Here is a 27295-nt window from a genome sequence, read left to right as displayed (position 1 = left end):
GTGACCGATCTTCCCCGCCTTTGGTAGAAAAGCTACACGAGCAGTTCTCCAAGAGTGCGGTACATGATTCAGTCTTATGCACCCATCGAATATTATTTTAAGCCATTCCACGACCGCCCTACTTGAGACTTGTAGCATGGCCGGGAATATACCATCTGGGCCCGGCGATTTAAACTTAGAAAACGTCTTCACTGCCCACTCGATCTTGGTATCGGTCACCAAGCCCGGCACCACTAGCTCCGTGATCGAAGTGTGAGTGATGTCTGCTGGTTCTTCTAAACCGTCTCCCGATGGGAAATGTGTATCGAGAAGCACCTCAAGGGATTCCTCACTATCACGTGACCATTCCCCGTTCTCTTTCTTTATTAGTCCCTGGACTATGTTTCCCTTTGCTAGGACTTTTTTCAACCGTGCTGTTTCACTGGAGCACTCTATGTCCGTACAGAAACTTTTCTCGAAGAGTTTCTCTTCGCCCTGGTAATTTCACGCTTGTAGATCTTCAGTAGATCCCTGTACTCGTCCCGACACGCTTCGCTTTCCGCGGTCTTTGCGAGTTTAAACATTTCTTTTACCTGTCTTCTTAGAAGACTCAGCTCATTGCTCCACCATGGCGGCTTTGCTTTTCCTCTGAATCTTCTTAGAGGGCAAGCTTTGTTATACGCAGTCATAAGCGTCCTTGTTAGGAATTCATTCGACTCCTCCAGTTCCTCTACATTAGCACCCTCTTTGGGTTGTCCCAGTTTCGTTTCTACATGTTTCTGGAATTTAGTCCAATTCGTTGCCCTAGGGTTTCTAAAGGTTCCTCCCTTCTCTACCCTCTTTAGTGGGATGCTGAAGCTTATATACGCATGGTCGGAGAAGGATGGTCTATCGAGAACCATCCAATCATACCTTGATATATCACGCTCGGAGCTCAATGTAATATCCAGAACATTGCTGGATGTTGGACCAATGTATGTAGGAACATTTCCCCTGTTGGCTATCTGCAAATTGGTTTGCAGGATGTAACAAAATAGAGATTCGCCTCTCTCGTTCGTATCTGCTCCTCCCCACGCATTGTGGTGCGCATTTGCATCTGCGCCTATGACCAACCGCCCTTTGCGCCCTTCCTCCTGTACAAGCCTTTTGCACTCCATCGGTGGAACATCCGCAGCATGGGCCATGTAGCAGGACGCCAGGATAAATGCCTGCTTATTCTTTTGCTCAACGGCCACCGCTACGTGATCCTCGGTGGTGTAATTAGGCAGCATATATGAATGCAGCTGTTTCCTTACCATTACTATAGCTCGCACCCGTCCTTCCGTTTGTGCGTAGTAAACGCCAAACCCGCGCGTGCTAAGTCCAGAAACCTTTCCTCCCGATGAGAGCCACGGCTCCTGGATCAGCGCCACGTCAAACGAAACCTCCTCAAGGGTTAGTAGGAGTTCGCTCGACGCCACTTTACTGTGGTGGAGGTTTATCTGTAGGACTCGCAGCACCATTGGGCTGTTTGTCCCCCTCCAGCACCTTCGTCTTGACGTCGTCGTCCTCCTCTTGCCCTTTTGGTTTAGAGGTTTCGAGGCCCCCTTCAGCCCCTCGTGAATGTTGTGCCGTGTGTTCCTCTGTGCGAGTCACAGCACCATTTAGCGGTTGGTCCTCTTCTAGCACGTTCGTGGTGACGTCGGGGACCTCCACCTGTCTTTTTTCCCTTAGGCTTCTGAGGTCCTTTTCGACTTCGCCCACTTCCAGCGTGTTAGGATTTTTATCCTCGGGCCTTCTTTTCCTGAGTCGCACGTAAATTTTGCCAGTGCCAAAGGACATTTTGCCAAGCTGCGTGTACAAAATATCCTCCGCCTGCTTGTTTATTTGGAAGATGTAGAACTGACCATCCTCGGTAGGCCGAGATACAGTAAGTACCTTCCAATCCTGTGTCGGTATGTTCGGATTCTGATTCTGCAGAAGTCGCAGTGTATCCTCCGACTTCATCACGCATGGTATCCATACCTTAACTTTTGGTACCGTGGGGATTTGCGCTTTATCCACCACCTCAAACCGCGCGTTCGTGCCTTGCCTTTGGAGGTTTGGAACGACTTCCTCCAGCCACCGCAAGCTCGCGATGTTGTCGCACGCTATCATCTTCACACCATTATACCATCCCCCCGAATCAAAGGTTGGAAGGGGCTTACTTGGTTGTTCCCGCATCATCTTATGCATTAAGCTAATAAGCTCCCTTTCCACAGATCTCCACCTTTCAGTAGTCATTTGTCCGAACGGACTGCTACGATCAACCAGCGCCACAGTCAGTGACTGCTTTGCCACATCACTCATCTTCTCGTGAAAAGCAGGAGTCTTAGTGTTATCTCCCTTTGGAACCTCCGAGAACACCGGAGTCTTCGCGTTAACTCCCTTTAGCGCCTCCGAGAAAGCCGGAGTCTTAGCGTTATCTCCCTTTGGCTTATCTCCTACTTCCGTAGTTGGAACTTCCCTCTGACTGGCAGCTTTCGAGGTAGTTGCTACCTCGCTATTGGAACCCATCTGCCTTACAGCTTTGGGCCTACTTGTCTTGTCTATGCGACTGCCCTGCCTCGCAGCTCTAGGACTGGGTCCTTTCTGCCTCTTGAAAGCAGGCTTGTCGCCTTCTGCCGAACGTTGCCTCTTCATTCTGCCATTCGACGCTTCTTCCTCCTCGTACCGGTTGCAGAACCGAGGGTTTCTCGCAGCAAACCTTTTGAACTGCCTTCGACCTACTTCTACCGCTTCATGGGCCCATTCCAAGCGCTCGATCTCCACTTCTGTTGGGTCGACCACTGCTCCCAAGCGTTGTACAATTCTTAGTGCTGCACGGTACTGCGAGAGAGCTCTTTTACTTCCTCTGCTCCGTACCCTTCTCCACTCTTCTACTCCGTTTTCATTTGTGTGCTTCTCCAACACGGAGTTCATTGAATCAGCACTACTCTCGCTCCCCGAGTCCGACGCATCGCTTAATTCGTATTTGTCGTCCCTGGATTGCGACTCAGTCCTCCTCTTAACATCCTCCTTATTACGTTCAGGTAATGAGTTGTTCATCTTGGTCGTACGACCACCTGCCCGACAAGGCGGGCTCAGCTGTCCAGTATTATATACGGGGAAAAAACCGTCCGCCACAGCAGCGCCCCTTACTGCGGTAAGGCCATAAATACTTCCCGAGATGGCCCGGTATCGGGAAGGCTCCGTTCGAATACAGCCGAATTTATCCCCTGGCTGCAAATCGTCCAATAGGCACGGTCCGCATAACACCCTGGATTAGGGGGTTGGCAGTTCTTGGTCACCGACATCCCGCCGCCCTCCTATGAGGCGAAACGGCGTAGATGTCAGTCCTAAACAGCTCCGCCTCATAGTCGGGCACTATGGAGTTCGGCTAAGCCCTCACACCAACGACAAGGTGCCTACCCTAGTGAGGGACCCTACGACCAAAGTAAAAGAAATTATGAGGATGATTAGAATGAGCTTAAAATGAAATTATAATAGCGTTTGAAATTTTTTTACTATGAATAATTAAAAATATTTTAAAATATTTTCTAAAAGAAAATAAGCTATACTAAGCTAGTAAATTATAAAATTTTGGAAATGTTAAAAATTTTTTTAACTTAAAAAAATATTTTTAAGAAAATAAAATTTTTTTTTTTAGATTTACAATTTTTATAATACAAAAGCTATAAATAAAATGAAGTATTTAAGATAAAGAATATAATCAAAGACATTTTATTAAAATTGGAATTTACCCCTTATTCCACTGAAACAGGAAAGTAAACGCAGAAGGTTCAAAATGTCTTGGTGGACAAAAATAGCCCAAGGCATTATGATAGCCATAGCTGGCTACGAAGTAGGTAAAGGAAACTCTGAAACATCAGAGATAAAAAAAATAAATAAATGTAAGGCGCGATAACCTCCGAAGGGATCTAAGGTCGAGCTTCTCTTCCAATTTGCGTCGTACTCCTATTGATTTTCCCAACAAATCGGCCGGACGGGACCTATATGTTTTATGCCGACTCCGAACGGCATCTGCAAGGCAGATAAGTTTTCACTGAGAGCTTTTCATGGCATAAATACACCCGGAGCGCTTGCCAAACACTGCCGAGGGGCGACCCCGCTTAGAAAAATGTTCTTCTAATTGAAAAACCTTATTTCTAAACTTTTGATGTTGCTTCGCCCGGGGTGTGAACCCAGGGCATACGGTGTGGTAGGCGGAGCACGCTACCATCACACCACGGTGGCCGCCATCAGAGAATAGATTAGTAAAATATGAGCCACCAGACTAAGTGGACACAAAAACCAATCAAAACATCACAGACATTTGGCTAGGTGCTCTAATATGCACAATAGGGCTATTAATTAACTATATGAAATTCAAATATAGGCAACTGAATAATGTGAAACAGCGCGTCTAAAATTTTTTTCTCCTCTCTGCCCAAATTTCCAAACTCAAAGGTGGGGAAGAGCAATAAATAATTCAAATAAATCCAAAATAGTAAATTTCAAAATGTCGCAATCGACAGTAAAGGGAGCCCTGCCTAAAGTGAACAGCAAATCAAAATTTGCATAATTTCTTTGAATGCTCCTGATATCTTTAAAGACAAGGTTAATCAGGAAGCAACAGCAAAAATTCACAGTAGTTCAGATGGAAATACCATCGAATTTATATTTGAATAAAAAATAAAAAAACTCCGTATCGGTGGAAGTATGCAAAATTCAAAAATAAAATAATAACATTACCAACAACAGAAAAAATGAAGAAAAAGTCACAAAGAGAACCTATAAAAGTATATGGAAAGCGCTATACAAATTTGTAACAAAAAGACATGTCGCGCTCGTTTTCATCTTAGGATAGAAAAATGTTAGCGTAGAAAAATTTCAAGCAACCAGATTGTTGAGGAAGTTATTGACTTAGGACAATATTCGACCAGGCATACAAGAAATGCCGGCAATCCAGAACTTGAAATTTATAAAGAAAAACACAGTTGTCCAATTGGTGAAAAATTATAAAATAGTACTCGAGTAGGCAAATTTAAATTAATAAAAGTAGGTACCCAAGTTCTCTAAGATCAAATAATTGCATAAACCTAAGAGGTTGTGCACGTGACAAATCCCGGTTAAAAATTAAATAATTCTTCATTAGTATCATGACGATTCTGTCTTGGTGGCCGCAGAAGAAATCGCATGACATATAAGGTCAAAGATATTGCTGGAAAATAGGAAAAATAAAAAAAAAATTAAAGATAGAAGAATTTCTGAATCCACTGTACCTTCCTTCCGCTCCCTCAGCTGAACTACTACTACTAATATAAACTGCCTTGCTCTTCCGTCAATCACAGCTCCTAAATTTCTGCATAATTAGTTACATATTTCATATTATAAATTTCCGCATAATTAGCTACAGATTTTTTTGCACTAGATTAATATAACCCTAATGAAATGAAATAACAATGAAAAGCTGTTATTTAATAGAAATAATTAAAGTTATAAATATCATAATAGAGAAATAGATATAAGTATGGCCTGTTTCAGTTAGGATACCTCGTTTTTAGATAGGTCATAATCTTAGGAAAAATATTTGTACTTCAACCCCCATTAGAATAGAAAGTATTAATAGGAAAGATAATTTTTATTATAACTTAGCTAAACATTAAAGAAATAATTATAAATTTATTAGCCCTGGTCAATTTAAGGAAAACCTCGCTTTTTAGAGAGGTCATAATTTTAGGAAAATTATTTTTACCTTAACCCTCGGTAGAATAGGAAACACCAATAAAAAAAAAAATTGTTTACATCAACCCCCAGTAAATTAGAAAATAATAATAGGAAATATTTTTACCTTAACCTATCTGTAAAATAAAGAATTAATAGTCCATAAGCATAGGCTTAAACCAACACACTACAAAATGCACACACTAGAAAATGTAAACAAATTAATACAAGAAAAAAACCCTACATAAACATACAAATTTATTTTGGCATCAAGTTACCGTTACCTCATAAATGTTAAAGAATAATTTGTAAACATAAACGGAAACATTACTTATAATTATAAATATACAAACATACAAAATAGCATATGAAAAAAATTTAAATAACAAAAGTCAGCATATTAAAAACAAATGTAAACTAACGTAAACAAACAAATACATAAATAAACTTACCCCTGTCGATATCAAATTACCGCTATTCATAAATTATAATAGAATTCAAAAGCAATTAAAATCTTTTTTCTAACTCAAGCAAAACTCAAGTGGGTCATTAAGTCTCTGAAAAAGTCATATACAATTGTCTCCAGTTATATGTGTCTTTTTTTTAGGTGGATGGTGTAGCATTATGCATGGTGTCATCTTATGTTAATACGTTTGTAGCATTATGCATAATGCTCTCCTACGCCAATGCACTTTTTATGCAGACCACACACAGTCATATTCATAGGTGGGCACCACTACATATACACGATTACCAAATTGAGAATGTGTTATTATACACGAACGCGTGGCTAGCACGAATGCAAAATCAAATATTTATTTAGTTTGATTCCAGCGCTGTACTGTAAGCACGTATCACACGCAGTCTTGGTACAGTGTTTGGTCGTACAATACGAAAGTATTGTACGTACTTATGAATGCAAAATGTTTCAGATTGAATGGGAAGTAGAGTTTTTTTTTTTTTTTTTTTTTAAATAGCGCCAATAAGCCACAATGCTTAGTTTGCGGGAAAATTATAAACTTCATTTGCAAGCAAAGCTTAAGTCGACATTTCGTTTTACTCCACAGGAGCGTAAATACTCTTACCCCTGAGGAAAAAATGATAAAGTTCTTCGAATGTAAGCTTGCTTTTTTGGAACGTTCAAAAATAAATGAAATGGAAGAAAATTTGTCTCAAGCAAAATTGAAAGCTTCTTTTGTGGTTAGTTTTGCTTTAGCAAAAAAAGGTAAGCCATTAGAAGATGGTACTTTTTTTAAAGATTTGGCTGTAGCCGTCCTGGAGTGCTTTGGAGAAAAAGGGCTGGAGTTAGCCAAACATGTTGGTGATATTCCCTTATCACGACGTACAATCACGTGACGGATAACTGATATTTCAAGATTTTTATATTTACAATTGAAACAAAATATATTAACCGCCAGGTCTTATTCCATTGCATTTGATGAAAGTACCGACATTAGTAACACCTGTCAACTTTTGGTATGTGTGAGGACTGTTGACGGTAACTTTAACATGAATATGTTTTGTTTGCGAGGACTCGAATTGAATGTGACGGGAAGCACAATTTATGCGTGTATTGAACGCGAATTGTTTGGATTTGCAGATAAAAGCAAACTATCGTCAGTTTGCACTGATGGTGCTCCCGTAATGATTGGTGCAAAAAACGGACTAGTAGGTCAGTTCATTCGCAATGGCCTAAACGTGCCCACATTTCATTGCATTTTGCATCAACAGCAATTAATTGCTAAAAGTTTCAAGGTGGGACAGGCTATAGAAATCACCGTCAAAATTATAAAAAAAATACGTGGTGGACATAATGCACTTATGCACCGAAAATTCCGCGCATTTCTGGAAGAAATTGAGGCAGAATACGGTGATGTCTTACTTCACACTGAAGTAAGATGGCTAGCCGAGCTAAATGTTTAGAGCGCCTTTTAAATTTGAGGGAAGTAGTTATATGTTTCTTCGCTGAGGATCCGTCTACTGAAACTCAAAAATTGATAGGCAAATTAAAAGATCCAAATTTTTTGCTAAGCCTTGCCATTTTGTGTGATGTGTCAATTTTATTTTCGCAATTAAATATAAGTACTCAAGGAAATAACAAATTTATTTTTGACTATATTGCAGCTCTAGAAATATTCGAAAAGCGACTTGATATTCGTATCAAAAAAAATTTTTTTTGCAATGCTTAGTCCTCATACAACTCGTTAAATTGCCAGAATGTTAAAAAAAAAAAAAAAAAAAAAAACAGATTTAATTAAATTTTTACTATTGAAATTTAAAAAAAAATTAGTACATACTAATAAAATTAGTGCACTTAGTCGTGAGTCAAAAAATTGTGTCTAAATGTGTACTTAGTCAAGTACAGACAAATAGTCGATTGAGTCAATTGAGTACTGAACTGCTTCGTGGCTTATGAGCGGTTATTCATTTTACGAAGCATAACTATGTAAATGTGTGTTAGTGGATATAAGTGCTTGATATTCTTTGTTTGCATACAAACTAATACTTATTTTTTGGTTAGTCCACTAATAACCTTAAAAGATGAATAATTGCAGCTCACTGTTCCCTATTTAAGCTAATAATAATAGAGTAAATTAAAATGCAAAGGTTCTTCTCGAAATTCCCCCTCCAATGGTGGGACGAAAATACCCAAAAAACTAGGGACCTACAGAAAGAACTAGAGGCATTAAGGAAGATCTGGACGATTATAGGAATGACTAGGGAACCAGCCCTAGAAGATATAGTAAACCCTACGACCAAGGTAGGTAGGTTGAACTGGCCGGTCCATGAGGACCTCACATAGACTGATTGAGTCCGTAGTGTTACCAGAAGTTTGTTTTAACGACCAAACTGAAAAACCCTATCAAAAACCAGGACCTATGTTATAAAATAACTCCGTCCTCTTGGCAAATACTAGAAGCTTCCTAGGACTTAAGCCCCTTGCTGCTTCTAGATCTGACAGCTGTATCACTCCTAATAGCTGGAGTCTTAGCCTGGCAAGTGCAGGGCACGAGCACAGAACGTGCTCGATCGTTTCCTCCTCCAACCCGCACTTCCTAAATCTGCTATCACTGACCAAGCCTAGTTTAAAGGCATGTGACGCCAGAAGGCAGTGTCCAGTCAGAATACCCGTCATGAGTCTACAGTCCTCTCTTTTTAATGATAGAAGCAACTGTGTTAGTCTAAGGTTGTAAGACCTACACATAATCTTCGACACTTTACAGCCCCGCGCTTGAACCCACGCCTTTTCTGCTTGGTCGATCATGTGCACCTCTCGCCTTCGCTTAATCTCGCCCAATCTAATTGGGACGTCTACGGAGCAAGCTTCAAGGGATGCGCCCTTTTTAGCTAATTCGTCCGCTTTTTCATTCCCATCTATTCCCATATGCCCTGGGACCCAATATAGATGTATGCTTCTCCCTGTCCCGATTCTCTCCAGAGACTGCTTACATTCTAACACGCATTTAGATGCTGTGCTATGCGAGATTATTGCCTTAATTGCTGCTTGACTGTCAATATAAAAGTTAACACGGTTGCAGCTTAAGCTATTCTCTTCCAGGGTTTCTACTGCTTTGGTTACGGCTAATATTTCCGCTTGGAAAACGCTACAGTAATCCGGCAGCCTGTAGGATCTGCTTAATTCGGGATCAGCGCAGTATACCGCAGACCCTACTCCTTCCACTATTTTGGAACCATCGGTGTACACATGTATCGCCTCGTCCGCCATTTGCGCACCCTTGCGCCAACCGTCCACCTCTATTGTGGCCTTAAGATCTCCCTCAAAGTGCAGGTAGGGAATCATGTAGTCTGTTCGTCTTGTGACTGAGGACGCTATACTACTATGGCCATATGGTCGGCGCTCAAGCTGCCCCGAAGCATCGAGCCTGGTTGCGGTCGTTAACGCTTTGTTCTTTGCTACCAGGTCTACAGGTGGAATGTGCAGAATGGCATACAGTGCAGCCGTCGGGGTTGTTTTCAGGGCTCCCGTAATGCAAAGCATCGATAGTCTGCATACCCCCTCTAATTTTTTGAGGTATGTTGTTTTTTGTGTGGCTTTCCACCAAACAAGAACTCCATAGTATAGAATAGGGCTTACAATCGCTGTAAAAACCCAATGAGAAAGAGAGGGCGATAGGCCCCACGTACACCCCAGCATTCTTTTACATGCATAGAGTGCCGTTGAGGCCTTCTTGACCCTCTCCTCCACGTTGAGCTTCCATGACAGCTTACTGTCTAGGATGATTCCTAGATATTTTGTGCAAGGTTTCTCCTGTAAGGTCACCGCTCCTAACTTAGGCCTGGTCCAATTTGGGACCTTGTACCTCTTTGTAAACAAGACCATATCCGTCTTCTCCGCATTGACTTTCAGCCCGACATTAGATGCCCAGGTATGAATATCCCGAAGCGCCCGATCCATCAAAGAACTAATCGTTGGAAGGCATTTTCCACTTATGACAATTGCAACGTCATCTGCGTAAGCCGTAAGTTTTACGGGTCCCTCATCGAATTGCCTGAGCAGTTGGTTGATGACCAGTGTCCACAGCAGAGGTGATAGCACCCCTCCCTGCGGCGTGCCCCTGTCCACTGATTTCGTGGCCTCGTACAATCCCCATTGTGATGTAATCTTTCTGCAATTTAACATGCAGCCGATCCATCTGATTAAGGCAGGATGTACTTTAATGTAATTAAGACCATCCATAATCGCCCATTTTGCAACATTATTGAAAGCCCCGGCAATGTCCAAGAAGACTCCTAGAGCATACTCCTTATATTCCAGGGATTTCTCTATGCTTATTGCCACCCTATGCAATGCGGTGTCTACCGACTTGCCTTTGGTGTACGCATGCTGTGTTGTGGAGAGCAGCTTTTCATCCACGTTGGACTTTATGTACACATCTATCAGCCTCTCAAAGGTTTTGAGCAGAAATGATGTTAAGCTAATGGGTCTATAGTCTTTGGGATACACGTGACCGATCTTCCCCGCCTTTGGTAGAAAAGCTACACGAGCAGTTCTCGAAGAGTGCGGTACATGATTCAGTCTTATGCACCCATCGAATATTATTTTAAGCCATTCCACGACCGCCCTACTTGAGACTTGTAGCATGGCCGGGAATATACCATCTGGGCCCGGCGATTTAAACTTAGAAAACGTCTTCACTGCCCACTCGATCTTGGTATCGGTCACCAAGCCCGGCACCACTAGCTCCGTGATCGAAGTGTGAGTGATGTCTGCTGGTTCTTCTAAACCGTCTCCCGATGGGAAATGTGTATCGAGAAGCACCTCAAGGGATTCCTCACTATCACGTGACCATTCCCCGTTCTCTTTCTTTATTAGTCCCTGGACTATGTTTCCTTTTGCTAGGACTTTTTTCAACCGTGCTGTTTCACTGGAGCACTCTATGTCCGTACAGAAACTTTTCCATGAGTTTCTCTTCGCCCTGGTAATTTCACGCTTGTAGATCCTCAGTAGATCCCTGTACTCGTCCCGACACGCTTCGCTTTCCGCGGTCTTTGCGAGTTTAAACATTTCTTTTACCTGTCTTCTTAGAAGACTCAGCTCATTGCTCCACCATGGCGGCTTTGCTTTTCCTCTGAATCTTCTTAGAGGGCAAGCTTTGTTATACGCAGTCATAAGCGTCCTTGTTAGGAATTCATTCGACTCCTCCAGTTCCTCTACATTAGCAACCTCTTTGGGTTGTCCCAGTTTCGTTTCTACATGTTTCTGGAATTTAGTCCAATTCGTTGCCCTAGGGTTTCTAAAGGTTCCTCCCTTCTCTACCCTCTTTAGTGGGATGCTGAAGCTTATATACGCATGGTCGGAGAAGGATGGTCTATCGAGAACCATCCAATCATACCTTGATATATCACGCTCGGAGCTCAATGTAATATCCAGAACATTGCTGGATGTTGGACCAATGTATGTAGGAACATTTCCCCTGTTGGGTATCTGCAAATTGGTTTGCAGGATGTAACAAAATAGAGATTCGCCTCTCTCGTTCGTATCTGCTCCTCCCCACGCATTGTGGTGCGCATTTGCATCTGCGCCTATGACCAACCGCCCTTTGCGCCCTTCCTCCTGTACTAGCCTATTGCACTCCATCGGTGGAACCTCCGCAGCATGGGCCATGTAGCAGGACGCCAGGATAAATGCCTGCTTATTCTTTTGCTCAACGGCCACCGCTACGAGATCCTCGGTGGTGTAATTAGGCAGCATATATGAATGCAGCTGTTTCCTTACCATTACTACAGCTCGCACCCGTCCTTCCGTTTGTGCGTAGTAAACGCCAAACCCGCGCGTGCTAAGTCCAGAAACCTTTCCTCCCGATGAGAGCCACGGCTCCTGGATCAGCGCCACGTCAAACGAACCCTCCTCAAGGGTTAGGAGGAGTTCGCTCGACGCCACTTTACTGTGTTGGAGGTTTATCTGTAGGACTCGCAGCACCATTGGGCTGTTTGTCCCCCTCCAGCACCTTCGTCTTGACGTCGTCGTCCTCCTCTTGCCCTTTTGGTTTAGAGTTTTCGAGGCCCCCTTCAGCCCCTCGTTAATGTTGTGCCGTGTGTTCCTCTGTGCGAGTCACAGCACCATTTAGCGGTTGGTCCTCTTCTAGCACGTTCGTGGTGACGTCGGGGACCTCCACCTGTCTTTTTTCCCTTAGGCTTCTGAGGTCCTTTTCGACTTCGCCCACTTCCAGCGTGTTAGGATTTTTATTCTCGGGACTTCTTTTCCTGAGTCGCATGTGAATTTTGCCAGTGCCAAAGGACATTTTGCCAAGCTGCGTGTACAAAATATCCTCCGCCTGCTTGTTTATTTGGAAGATGTAGAACTGACCATCCTCGGTAGGCCGAGATACAGTAAGTACCTTCCAATCCTGTGTCGGTATGTTCGGATTCTGATTCTGCAGAAGTCCCAGTGTATCCTCCGACTTCATCACGCATGGTATCCATACCTTAACTTTTGGTACCGTGGGGATTTGCGCTTTATCCACCACCTCAAACCGCGCGTTCGTGCCTTGCCTTTGGAGGTTTGGAACGACTTCCTCCAGCCACCGCAAGCTCGCGATGTTGTCGCACGCTATCATCTTCACACCATTATACCATCCCCCCGAATCAAAGGTTGGAAGGGGCTTACTTGGTTGCTCCCGCATCATCTTAAGCATTAAGCTAATAAGCTCCCTTTCCACAGATCGCCACCTTTCAGTAGTCATTTGTCCGAACGGACTGCTACGATCAACCAGCGCCACAGTCAGTGACTGCTTTGCCACATCAATCATCTTCTCGTGAAAAGCAGGAGTCTTAGTGTTATCTCCCTTTGGAACCTCCGAGAAGACCGGAGTCTTCGCGTTAACTCCCTTTAGCGCCTCCGAGAAAGCCAGAGTCTTAGCGTTATCTCCCTTTGGCTTATCTCCTACTTCCGTAGTTGGAACTTCCCTCTTGACTGGCAGCTTTCGAGGTAGTTGCTACCTCGCTATTGGAACCCATCTGTCTTACAGCTTTGGGCCTACTTGTCTTGTCTATGCGACTGCCCTGCCTCGCGGCTCTAGGACTGGGTCCTTTCTGCCTCTTGAAAGCAGGCTTGTCGCCTTCTGCCGAACGTTGCCTCTTCATTCTGCCATTCGACGCTTCTTCCTCCTCGTACCGGTTGCAGAACCGAGGGTTTCTCGCAGCAAACCTTTTGAACTGCCTTCGACCTACTTCTACCGCTTCATGGGCCCATTCCAAGCGCTCGATCTCCACTTCTGTTGGGTCGACCACTGCTCCCAAGCGTTGTACAATTCTTAGTGCTGCACGGTACTGCGAGAGAGCTCTTTTACTTCCTCTGCTCCGTACCCTTCTCCACTCTTCTACTCCGTTTTCATTTGTGTGCTTCTCCAACACGGAGTTCATTGAATCAGCACTACTCTCGCTCCCCGAATTTGTCGTCCCTGGATTGCGACTCAGTCCTCCTCTTAACATCCTCCTTATTACGTTCAGGTAATGAGTTGATCATCTTGGTCGTACGACCACCTGCCCGACAAGGCGGGCTCAGCGGTCCAGTATTATATACGGGGAAAGAACCGTCCGCCACAGCAGCGCCCCTTACTGCGGTAAGGCCATAAATACTTCCCGAGATGGCCCGGTATCGGGAAGGCTCCGTTCGAATACAGCCGAATTTATCCCCTGGCTGCAAATCGTCCAATAGGCACGGTCCGCATAACACCCTGGATTAGGGGGTTGGCAGTTCTTGGTCACCGACATCCCGCCGCCCTCCTATGAGGCGAAACGGCGTAGATGTCAGTCCTAAACAGCTCCGCCTCATAGTCGGGCGCTATGGAGTTCGGCTAAGCCCTCACACCAACGACAAGGTGCCTACCCTAGTGAGGGACCCTACGACCAAAGTCAAAGAAATTATGAGGATGATTAGAATGAGCTTAAAATGAAATTATAATAGCGTTTGAAACTTTTTTACTATGAATAATTAAAAATATTTTTAAATATTTTCTAAAAGAAAATAAGCTATACTAAGCTAGTAAATTATAAAATTTTGGAAATGTTAAAATTTTTTTTAACTTAAAAAAATATTTTTAAGAAAATAAAATTTTTTTTTAGATTTACAATTTTTATATTACAAAAGCTATAAATAAAATGAAGTATTTAAGATAAAGAATATAATCAAAGACATTTTATTAAAATTGGAATTTACCCCTTATTTCACTGAAACAGGAAAGTAAACGCAGAAGGTTCAAAATGTCTTGGTGGACAAAAATAGCCCAAGGCATTATGATAGCCATAGCTGGCTACGAAGTAGGTAAAGGAAACTCTGAAACATCAGAGATAAAAAAAAATAAATAAATGTAAGGCGCGATAACCTCCGAAGGGATCTAAGGTCGAGCTTCTCTTCCAATTTGCGTCGTACTCCTATTGATTTTCCCAACAAATCGGCCGGACGGGACCTATATGTTTTATGCCGACTCCGAACGGCATCTGCAAGGCAGATAAGTTTTCACTGAGAGCTTTTCATGGCATAAATACACCCGGAGCGCTTGCCAAACACTGCCGAGGAGCGAGCCCGCTTAGAAAAATGTTCTTCTAATTGAAAAACCTTATTTCTAAAATTTTGATGTTGCTTCGCCCGGGGTGTGAACCCAGGGCATACGGTGTGGTAGGCGGAGCACGCTACCATCACACCACGGTGGCCGCCATCAGAGAATAGATTAGTAAAATATGAGCCACCAGACTAAGTGGACACAAAAACCAATCAAAACATCACAGACATTTGGCTAGGTGCTCTAATATGCACAATAGGGCTATTAATCGTCGCAATAGCCGTTATACTCAAAAACTATATGAAATTCAAATATAGACAACTGAATAATGTGAAACAGCGCGTCTAAAATTTTTTTCTCCTCTCTGCCCAAATTTCCAAACTCAAAGCTGGGGAAGAGCAATAAATAATTCAAATAAATCCCAAATAGTAAATTTCAAAATGTCGCAATCGACAGTAAAGAGAGCCCTGCCTAAAGTGAACAGCAAATCAAAATTTGCATAATTTCTTTGAATGCTCCTGATATCTTTAAAGACAAGGTTAATCAGGAAGCAACAGCAAAAATTCACAGTAGTTCAGATGGAAATACCATCGAATTTATATTTGAATAAAAAATAAAAAAACTCCGTATCGGTGGAAGTATGCAAAATTCAAAAATAAAATAATAACATTACCAACAACAGAAAAAATGAAGAAAAAGTCACAAAGAGAACCTATAAAAGTATATGGAAAGCGCTATACAAATTTGTAACAAAAAGACATGTCGCGCTCGTTTTCATCTTAGGATAGAAAAATGTTAGCGTAGAAAAATTTCAAGCAACCAGATTGTTGAGGAAGTTATTGACTTAGGACAATATTCGACCAGGCATACAAGAAATGCCGGCAATCCAGAACTTGAAATTTATAAAGAAAAACACAGTTGTCCAATTGGTGAAAAATTATAAAATAGTACTCGAGTAGGCAAATTTAAATTAATAAAAGTAGGTACCCAAGTTCTCTAAGATCAAATAATTGCATAAACCTAAGAGGTTGTGCACGTGACAAATCCCGGTTAAAAATTAAATAATTCTTCATTAGTATCATGACGATTCTGTCTTGGTGGCCGCAGAAGAAATCGCAGGACATATAAGGTCAAAGATATTGCTGGAAAATAGGAAAAATAAAAAAAAAAAATTAAAGATAGAAGAATTTCTGAATCCACTGTACCTTCCTTCCGCTCCCTCAGCTGAACTACTACTACTAATATAAACTGCCTTGCTCTTCCGTCAATCACAGCTCCTAAATTTCTGCATAATTAGTTACATATTTCATATTATAAATTTCCGCATAATTAGCTACATATTTTTTTGCACTAGATTAATATAACCCTAATGAAATGAAATAACAATGAAAAGCTGTTATTTAATAGAAATAATTAAAGTTATAAATATCATAATAGAGAAATAGATATAAGTATGGCCTGTTTCAGTTAGGATACCTCGTTTTTAGATAGGTCATAATCTTAGGAAAAATATTTGTACTTCAACCCCCATTAGAATAGAAAGTATTAATAGGAAAGATAATTTTTATTATAACTTAGCTAAACATTAAAGAAATAATTATAAATTTATTAGCCCTGGTCAATTTAAGGAAAACCTCGCTTTTTAGAGAGGTCATAATTTTAGGAAAATTATTTTTACCTTAACCCTCGGTAGAATAGGAAACACCAATAAAAAAAAATTGTTTACATCAACCCCCAGTAAATTAGAAAATAATAATAGGAAAATATTTTTACCTTAACCTATCTGTAAAATAAAGAATTAATAGTCCATAAGCATAGGCTTAAACCAACACACTACAAAATGCACACACTACAAAATGTAAACAAATTAATACAAGAAAAAAAACCCTACATAAACATACAAATTTATTTTGGCATCAAGTTACCGTTACCTCATAAATGTTAAAGAATAATTTGTAAACATAAACGGAAACATTACTCATAATTATAAATATACAAACATACAAAATAGCATATGAAAAAAATTTAAATAACAAAAGTCAGCATATTAAAAACAAATGTAAACTAACGTAAACAAACAAAAACATAAATAAACTTACCCCTGTCGATATCAAATTACCGCTATTCATAAATTATAATAGAATTCAAAAGCAATTAAAATCTTTTTTCTAACTCAAGCAAAACTCAAGTGGGTCATTAAGTCTCTGAAAAAGTCATATACAATTGTCTCCAGTTATATGTGTCTTTTTTTTATGTGGATGGTGTAGCATTATGCATGGTGTCATCTTATGTTAATACGTTTGTAGCATTATGCATAATGCTCTCCTACGCCAATGCACTTTCTATGCAGACCACACACAGTCATATTCATAGGTGGGCACCACTACATATACACGATTACCAAATTGAGAATGTGTTATTATACACGAACGCGTGGCTAGCACGAATGCAAAATCAAATATTTATTTAGTTTGATTCCAGCGCTTGTACTGTAAGCACGTATCACACGCAGTCTTGGTACAGTGTTTGGTCGTACAATACGAAAGTATTGTACGTACTTATGAATGCAAAATGTTTCAGATTGAATGGGAAGTAGAGTTTTTTTTTTTTGTTTTAAATAGCGCCAATAAGCCACAATGCTTAGTTTGCGGGAAAATTATAAACTTCATTTGCAAGCAAAGCTTAAGTCGACATTTCGTTTTACTCCACAGGAGCGTAAATACTCTTACCCCTGAGGAAAAAATGATAAAGTTCTTCGAATGTAAGCTTGCTTTTTTGGAACGTTCAAAAATAAATGAAATGGAAGAAAATTTGTCTCAAGCAAAATTGAAAGCTTCTTTTGTGGTTAGTTTTGCTTTAGCAAAAAAAGGTAAGCCATTAGAAGATGGTACTTTTTTTAAAGATTTGGCTGTAGCCGTCCTGGAGTGCTTTGGAGAAAAAGGGCTGGAGTTAGCCAAACATGTTGGTGATATTCCCTTATCACGACGTACAATCACGTGACGGATAACTGATATTTCAAGATTTTTATATTTACAATTGAAACAAAATATATTAACCGCCAGGTCTTATTCCATTGCATTTGATGAAAGTACCGACATTAGTAACACCTGTCAACTTTTGGTATGTGTGAGGACTGTTGACGGTAACTTTAACATGAATATGTTTTGTTTGCGAGGACTCGAATTGAATGTGACGGGAAGCACAGTTTATGCGTGTATTGAACGCGAATTGTTTGGATTTGCAGATAAAAGCAAACTATCGTCAGTTTGCACTGATGGTGCTCCCGTAATGATTGGTGCAAAAAACGGACTAGTAGGTCAGTTCATTCGCAATGGCCTAAACGTGCCCACATTTCATTGCATTTTGCATCAACAGCAATTAATTGCTAAAAGTTTCAAGGTGGGACAGGCTATAGAAATCACCGTCAAAATTATAAAAAAAATACGTGGTGGACATAATGCACTTATGCACCGAAAATTCCGCGCATTTCTGGAAGAAATTGAGGCAGAATACGGTGATGTCTTACTTCACACTGAAGTAAGATGGCTAGCCGAGCTAAATGTTTAGAGCGCCTTTTAAATTTGAGGGAAGTAGTTATATGTTTCTTCGCTGAGGATCCGTCTACTGAAACTCAAAAATTGATAGGCAAATTAAAAGATCCAAATTTTTTGCTAAGCCTTGCCATTTTGTGTGATGTGTCAATTTTATTATCGCAATTAAATATAAGTACTCAAGGAAATAACAAATTTATTTTTGACTATATTGCAGCTCTAGAAATATTCGAAAAGCGACTTGATATTCTAGTATCCCAGCTTCGTGAAGGCATTTTAGATAATTTTAAAAATCCTAGGGATGTATGTGACCGATTTCAAATGCAAGACAAGATCTCTCAATATTTACCGTCATTTGAAGATCTCAAAAATTGTTACCAACAAATATTTCATGATTTTAATAAAATTAAACTTTTGATACATTTATCCGAAAACCCTCTGCTGTGTGCAGTAGAAGATATGGAACTGCGGCTGCAAGAAGAGATAAAATTACTTCACAATGATTTCGCCTTGCCTTTAGGAAGGGGAATTCAATTTTGGAAGGTCATAGATGAGCAGAAATACCCTTTATTGAAAGCTGAAATTTTTAAGTTGTGCTCGATGTTTGGAACAACTTATATGTGCGAATCAATGTTTTCATCTATGGCTTTTATTAAAAACTCGTACAGAAGCAAGCTCACTGATGAACACTTGGAAGATCTGCTAAGAGTTAAAGTTTCAAATTTCGTTTTAAATTACGATGATTTAATTAAATATATTTCTTCGTAGTTTTTCTATTTTATGAATTAATGGAGTTGAGCTTTAATTTACTTTCTTATGTTTTTGTTATTCATTATTTTTTATAAAGCATTGTCTCCCTATGTTTGCTATTTTTAACAAAAACAACTTACATGGTGGAATCACCATATGAATAACAAACTTAAACTGTTATGAGCAGTAAGATTCCATCGATATTCACCTACTGGTTAATGTGAAGATGAAATAATATTTCGATCCTGAATGAAATATGAGCCTAATCGGACCACAAATACGATTTTTTGAAATATATTATATTCCAAGTTTCAAGCTTGTACCTTATCGGAAAGTTACTTAAATTTTAATGACAAAATTCGTTCACAATGGCCTGTCAAGTCAAGCTAAATAAAACAGTTTAAAAATACTAAAACTACCACATTTTACTTCTGAAAAATGCAAAAAAATTACAAACACTTTTTCGGGGACAACATTGAAAATTTCTCATTCATATGTACGTATTTTTCGACCGTTCGCTGTGGTAATATCGCGTGCGACACCTCCTTATTGTACGGACGTCGAAAGCAAACTAAATGTGTTTGGTGTTTGTTTTGATTTTGACGAAGTAGTCATTTTTCGTTCGCTCGTTGTATACGTATATGGCCGCTTAGCAGGTGCTAAGCTCATGCCCACCCTTGGTCATATTGCATTCATATTACAATATCGACCTAAATACATTACGGTTACCCAACACAGCGGGAGTTCAACATCACATACTAATGCCGACAGCAAGACCTATATCCGGTTACATGTAACTGGCGTATTGATCAATTCGTTAATAGCGTGACCGAGCGTCAATGACAATTTGTCAATGTACCTGCCAAAATATTTCTACAGTTACAAATGTCTAAAATTAGGTCGAACTAATATGCTGACTCAGAATGTAAATGCTAAGAATGTAGATACCTTTAGTGTATTAGTGTTAGTGTAATTACGTATGTGTAAAATATATAATTTTGTATAAAAAGAAAGACATTTCTCTAATATAGAAAATGACCATTTTGCGCAACACTTAAGCGGACTTGTTTTCATTTTCTTAAACATTACACCATCACGATCTATGGCATTCTACAGGCGGACAGCAGGGATGAGATGTTGGCGGACCAAATATAGGAAACGACGTTCTGCTCAATAAACGGAGACGCCCCCACTCGCTGTCACAGTTCGCTAGATCTATCCATCGTGAGCGCAGGACTAGTAAACTGCGTCAACTGGCAGCCGATGGTAACATTGGCGTCTGACCACCAGCCTATACTCCTTTCGCTCGAGCGATCTGCCGACTTCATCATTACTGAGAACCGCACTTTCATCAACTTTAAGAAAGGAAAGTGGGATGACTACAAATCCTTTATAGACAATCGCTTTGCTGCCCTCCCTGTCCCGACTGATACCCGCCAAAGGGGAACGTGCTTTCTGCAAGGTCATTGAATCCGCCTCGGCTCGTTTTATTCCCGCCGGAATAATTCCCGAAAGACGGCCTTATTTTCCGGCGGAGGCCGCAAATTTAGCAAGAACGTGACCTTAAAAGACAGCACGACCCCGGCGACCCCCAAGTAAGGGATATAAACCAACGCATCAGATTGCTAGTGGATGAACACAAGCGGGCGAAATGGGAGGAGCATTTAAGGGATTGTAACCTCTCTGCCGGTGTGGGTAAGCTTTGGTCCACCGGAAAGTCCCTATCGAATCCGTCTAAGCACAATGACAAAATTTCTATCGCCTTTGGCGATAAAGTGCTGTTGGATGCGAAAAAATCTGCGCGCGCTTTTTGCCGACAATATATGTATATAATGCATTCTACGATTGACAAAGTTAGACGTCCCCAATTACCAAAAAGCAGCCCGGTGCAAGCGATAATCAATCAGTTTGATTTTAACTACTAGTGAGGTACGCGAGTATCGTAATTGTGAAGTACTACTAAAGTAAAATTGTAAATAAAGCAGATATTGCTGTTCTTAATATTTGAGTTATTTATTCGACAGTTCAGCGATTCGAACGATAGAAGAAGGTGCAAAACAATCAGAATTTCCCAAAATTCGTTACAGTATTTAAATTTTAAAATAGGCGAATCCATACAAGGTGATGGCAAAGCGAATTCAACCAAATTCGCCGTGCAGAAGAATGCCAAATCAAAAGAAAACTAGCATTGATTTCGATTTACTGACATTTTGTTGTATCGTGGCGTTGTATGAAAAATATCTAGAAGTAGCAATCCGCTGATGGGATACCAGCACCTTGCACTGAATTTGCCTTGGAACGAAAGCTGCTTTGTTGGCTTGGAAATTTAAAATATTCGAAATATAAAACAAACTTTAAATCTTGAATTTTTCAATTGAGCTACCAATGTGAAATGGTTGAACAGCTGCTGTTTCCGTACCTCACAACACTAGACTTTCTTAAGTGCTTTTTGTAGAGAGCCCTCACTTGACGAAAGTATTACGAACTTCGGTTGAGTAGTGCAATTACTTCAAGAGGCCGCCAGCGCAAATTGTATCTTCTCGACCCCAGTTGTCAACCCCACCTATGCGAGGCAAATCTTGTTACAAATATGAATGCATCATGTACATTTTTAGCAGGTGAGTTTCTAGCTACCTCAAGTTCCCCACGAAAGAAGGGGTGAGATTACCACAAAGTTCAGTGTGGTTATACCAAATCGTTCCTGAGATGGTCGTGCTAGTGCCTTAATGGTGTTATTTACGGACCGTACTGTTTCAGCATTCGGCAATATTACACTGAAATGACATCCCTTGGTCGGGAAAAGTCCCGAGCTAAGAGCAGAAGTTGTTACTCACACATACACACACATATATCTAAAAAAAAACATTAACTACAGATATACATGTATGTATATAGCTAAATAAACAAGTATGTGATACAACTGTTCCAGAAGGCATGTTCATTAAAAGTCTACACCTTAGGAGAAATAGGTGAGCGAGGCTAACTGAGAGTATAAAAGCAGTGCGGTGCAAGCGATAATCAATCAGTTTGATTTTAACACGCTATTAGTGAGGTACGCGAGTATCGTAATTGTGAGGTATCACTACAGTAAAGTTATAAATGAACCAGATATTGCTATACTGAATATTTCAGTTATTTATTCGACAGTTCAGCTATTCGAACAATAGCAGAAGGTGCAAAACAATCAGAGTTTCCTCGGATTATTACTTCCGTAATTAAAACGAATCATCTGACACCTCTAACGAAATATTTGGACATGTATTAAAAAACGACGCCTGTGGTAATTAATTCCTTCCATTGAATACTTATTTCTATATTTAATGCCAACATCAATAATATAGGATGCTACTTTTTCCTCAAAAGTTACTAAAATATCAAAACTCACAAATAGCTATGAATGCAGAATAATCTTAATTAAAAATTTCGCATATGTGGAGCCAAGTAACCATCGCACATTTCAAAATTGTGTAATTTTCGTCACAAACAATTAATACGCATTCTAGCGATAATAAATTAGTTCCTGACGTATATTTGCATGTCGGGGAAGCCTTTTTTTACTTCCATTCAAGGTCATAGCGTTTAAACAGCAATTTGTTCAATTTCTCGCAACTTTTGACAGCAGACCGCCAATTTAAATCCTATTTTAAACAAGGTGTCTAAGTTCGGGTGTAACCGAACATTATAGCTCAGCGTGAACTTTAATTTTACATTTCGTTTCAGATAAATTACTTTTCTACATAACACGTTGCACCGCCCGTTTAAAAAAAAAAAAAATCTCCCCATTTCCTCTTCAAATAAAACTTGATAAGTGAAATATCATTAATTCAAACTATTTTTTGCTAAGTTATAGCTTATTATTCTAGTCTACGACCCTTTTAAACTTGTTTTATATCTAAGTTGTCGTGGTCTTTAACCGATCCCGTCCATTTTTACTAAAAATATTTTCTGCTATAAGGAAAATGTGTGTAAACAATTTCATTACGATCCGTTAACTTTTCTTCGAGTTATGGCTCCCGAAACATAGAAAATTACTTAGTCATAAAAGAGGCGGTGCCACACTCATTTTCAAAAATTTTAGTGCTTTCTAATTTAATGTTATAATTCAATTTAGAAAGAAAAATTCTATTGATACAAAGCTCTTTTTCGCTAAGATATAGCTTATTATTTTCGTCTACGACCCTTTTAAAAATCTTTTATATAAAAGTGGGCGTGGTCTTTAACAGATCTCGTCCATTTTTTCTAGAAATATTTCCTGCTATAGGGAAAACTTGTGTACCCAATTTTATTACGATCCGTTAACTTTTCTTCGAGTTATGGCTTAGTCATAAAATGGGCGGTGCCACGCCTATTTTTTAAAATTTGAAGTTTTTCCTATTTATTGTTATAAATCCCCTTGGGAAATGAAATACCACTGATATGAAGCTTTTGTTTGAAAAGATATAGCTTATTTTATTCGTCCACGGCCCCTTTTAAAAATCTTGTATATAAAAGTGGGTGTGGTCCTTAACTGATTTCGTTAATTTTTCTTCAAAGTATTCCTTATAGAAAAGGCAACCTCTCTGCCAAATTTTGTTACGATAGGTTTAACCATTTTTGATTTATGATTAATAATATTTGTAAAACTGATTTTATCACAAGTGGGCGGTGCCACGCCCATTTAAAAAAATGTTTTAAAATTTTTATCAAGAGTCTCAATATGAGTCCACACGTCAAATTACAACATTCTATAATCAGGTTTTTTGTATTTTCCAAAATGTTATATATATAAAAAATGGGCGTGGTTATCATCCGATTTCTGGGTACAGATAAGCTCATGTACCAAATTTGGTGAAGATATCTCAATATTTACTCAAGTTATCGTGTTAACGGACAGACGGACGAACATGGCTCAATCAAATTTTTTTTTTTCGATACTGATGATTTTGATATATGGAAGTCTATATCTATCTCGATTCCTTTATACCTGTTCAACCAACCGTTATTCAATAAAAGTTAATATACTCTGTGTGCAAAGCACGCTGAGTATAAAAATTAAATTCGCGCTCATATCACTTTAAATTTAAAATACTTTTTTAGAGATAAAATAGTGTTTAAGTGGATTATAACAGACTTGAAATGATGCATAATTTAGAACCATGTTTAAACCAATAAAACTCTTTCGACTATGACTACGGGCCCATGTGTATAATGGAAATGAACGTCTATACTGGCATGAATACATACATAACTCCAATTCTTGCCTATTTAAAATACCGAAACTTGAAAAACCGAAATATTGGTGTCGCACGTATATTGTGGCGAATGTTGACATCACTAGGCTAGTTAATCACGCAACAACAAAAACATGAAGCAGCCACTCTTTTAACTTAATAAAAAGTGCTATAAAGCTTACGTATGTAAAATTAAGAAGAAATCTATTATCAACCCGCGGTAGTTTTATGGTTTCGTAAATTCTAAAGGTGGGGTAAAGGGTTTTCCTTCCGCTATGAAGTTTAATGGTAACGTTAGAAGACAATCAAGAGATTGCGAATTTCTTCGCTCTATTTTTCAAATCTAATTATTCCGGCGAGATTGCTTTGCCACCTGGGAAATATCCCTATGAACTGCATTCAAATAATTCAATCCCTGCTCCACACTTATTACCTGAAGATGTTTTATTGTACCTAAAGACCCTAAAATAATCTTTTACATACGGCCCTGACTTGATTCCCACATGCTTTCTTAAAAAATGTGCAGAATTCATCTACAAACCTCTTACTGATCTGTTTAACCTATCTTTGAAGTATGGAAGTTTCCCGACGGCATGGAAGGAATCCTTTCTCAATTGCTCTTCATAAAAGTGGCATTAAGTCGTCTATTGAAAACTATCGTGGCATAGCTAGACTGTCCGCTATTCCAAAGTTGTTCGAAGCAACCGTTACAAATCACTTAACATTTTCGATCTCAACATTAATTGCAAGTTCTCAGCATGGGTTTTGTAAAGGCAAATCAACCATAACTAATTTACTTTTCACAACTCACATTTCGAACGGGTTCAGAGAAAATCTTCACACCGACGTTATATACGCCGATTTTAGTAAAGCATTCGATAAAGGATGCCACTCTTTACTTGTATATAAACTCGACATGCTTGGGTTTCAACCTAGTCTCACTCGTTGGATTTCCTCTTATCTCTGTGGCAGAACACAAAGATTAATCTTTAAAAATATGTTTTCGAGTATCATTAGTGTCACCTCTGGTGTTTTTGTTTTATAAATGCTATTTATAAATGATATCTCTACAACTATAAAATATTCTAAAATCTTGATGTATGCTGATGATGTAAAACTTTTTAAGACTCGATTGAGGAACGTTCTTTACTTCAGACGAATTTAAATTGCTTAGCTGCTTGGTGTAATGTGAACCACTTGCCGCTTAATCTTCAGAAATGTAAATTTATGTGTTTTTCGCGTAGGAGTTTACAACCAGCTTCTTACACAATTAACTAGCAAAACCTTGAAAGTGTTAATGGTTTTGTAAACTTGGGAGTTGCAATGAACTGCAAGCTTAGCTTCAACACTCATATAAGTGTCACTGTCAATAGAGCTAAAGGTGTCTTAGCATTTGTGAAAAGGTGGTCGAAAGAGTTTAGTGACCGCTACGTTACGAAAACCATCTTCACAACATTGGTTAGACCGTTATTAGAGTATGGCTCAATAGTCTGGAATCCGCGTTTTCAAGTCCATACTGACAGGGTCGAATCAATACAAAAACAATTTTTACTATTTGCCTTAAGGAATTTTCAATGGGGCTCTCCATTTAACCTTCCACCTTATACTAATCGATTAAAACTTATCAATCTTCCAACTCTTGCTAGTCGTAGAGAAATGCTTGGCGTAATATTTATGACAAAACTACTGAATGGATCGATTACAAGCCAATTTCTTCTGAACGAAGTGAACTTTAGTGTTCCCTGTTGCACTACGAGACACTACAAACCTCTTCTTTTAAAACAATACAGAACGAATTTCGAACTTAACGAACCTTTCCGGTGTTTGTGCCAAGATTATAACTCTCACTCAAACACATTTGATATGTCGGACTCCATTTTTTCTATAAAAAGACTGTCCTTATCTCTCTTAATCTTTAATGCTGTATATTTTTGTTTCTATATTCTATTAATTTAGGCTTTACCCTCAGCTGATGATATTTCTTCTGTCTGGGCAGTTTTAGATCTCGACGCTTGACAAACCACTGCCCATCAATGACTCGACCAAAAAAAAAAATTATAAATATGTAATAAAATTAAGAAATAAAAAAATAATGAACAGGATTAGCCTGGTGTCATTGGGCCACTTGAGGGCAGTACGCTGCCACAACGTCCAATTATTATTATTATTATGTACATGTACATATTAAAGCTAGCCACACTTTCATATTGTAACGAATTTAGGGAAACTCCGCTTATTTTACACCTTCCACTAACGTTCGTATCGCTAAATTGTTGAATAAATAACTCCGATATTCAATAGTGCAAAATGGTCTTTATTAGACTACTTTGAAAATTACTTCACAACAACACATACATCGCAACCAATAGCGTGCTTAAATCAAAACTGAATTGCTCATGCCTCAGCTTATGCTGCTTTTATAATCTTCGGTTTCCTCGTTCGCATACCTCTAGGCGTTTCTTCTTCTAGACTTTACTACTTAGTTACCAGCTATAAACTACAGATGCACGTTTATAGCTTCTCGCATAGCAATATGCGCGTTTATGTGAGTAATATTTTCCCAAATGATTGCATACTTTTTTGAGTATCTCAGATATATGCATGTGTTTGTGCATATCTCTCCGCTGCTTCTCCGCTGCTTGTATATGTATATGTGTCGACACAGTGGCGGATTTACGGGGGGATTTTCGAATTCAAAATGAAAATTGGTTCGTGGCCAAAATCGGTTAGTAAAATATGGCTGTATATTCATAAAGAAACTAATTTTTCCAATAACTATTTCCCAACAATCGCCTAGGTTTTTTGAAAAGCTCTTCTAGTACTTCGTTTACCGAAAGTGGTGTATCAATATGGATATTCAACGAAGCGAGTCCATTCAAACGTTCTTGACTGATTGTACTCCGCAAGTATGATTTTAACCTTTTAATGTGCGTTCTGGTGTTGCTGTCGAAACTGGTATAACGGCTAATATGCGCAATATCTTATTTACATGTTCGAAAGCATTTGGATTCACCATCTGAAAAAATAAGATAAATAAGAAATATAGCATACAAATTTT

At 39.4% G+C, this 27295-nt stretch overlaps 2 protein-coding genes across 5 annotated transcripts in view; one reads left to right on the top strand and one right to left on the bottom strand.

The window, feature by feature from the left end:
• The window catches only part of LOC137252967 (LMBR1 domain-containing protein 2 homolog), a 54022-nt gene that overhangs the window by 7526 nt on the left and 19201 nt on the right, over positions 1-27295 (bottom strand). The window contains exon 2 of one of the 4 annotated variants that reach the window (XM_067789143.1): positions 27069-27253. The exons of 2 other annotated variants lie outside the window; for them this stretch is intronic. Coding sequence is in view for 1 of the 2 variants with exons in the window: in XM_067789142.1 (XP_067645243.1) it covers positions 26814-26852 (39 nt within the window). In the remaining variant the exon portion in view is untranslated. Of the gene's footprint in view, positions 1-26813; positions 27020-27068; positions 27254-27295 lie in introns of those variants that run through there. One more of the 4 variants, XM_067789142.1, reaches the window with a different exon arrangement.
• Positions 22237-27295, top strand: part of LOC137252966 (putative uncharacterized protein DDB_G0286901) — a 155237-nt gene continuing 150178 nt past the window's right edge. Inside the window, exon 1 of the mRNA XM_067789139.1 lies at positions 22237-22307. The gene's annotated coding sequence lies outside the window, so the exon portion shown is untranslated. The remainder of the gene's footprint in view (positions 22308-27295) is intronic.

The sequence above is a fragment of the Eurosta solidaginis genome, chromosome 5 (genome assembly GCF_040869045.1).
Source record: "Eurosta solidaginis isolate ZX-2024a chromosome 5, ASM4086904v1, whole genome shotgun sequence".
NCBI lineage: Eukaryota > Metazoa > Arthropoda > Insecta > Diptera > Tephritidae > Eurosta > Eurosta solidaginis.
This window is presented reverse-complemented; position numbering and strand designations above follow the sequence as displayed.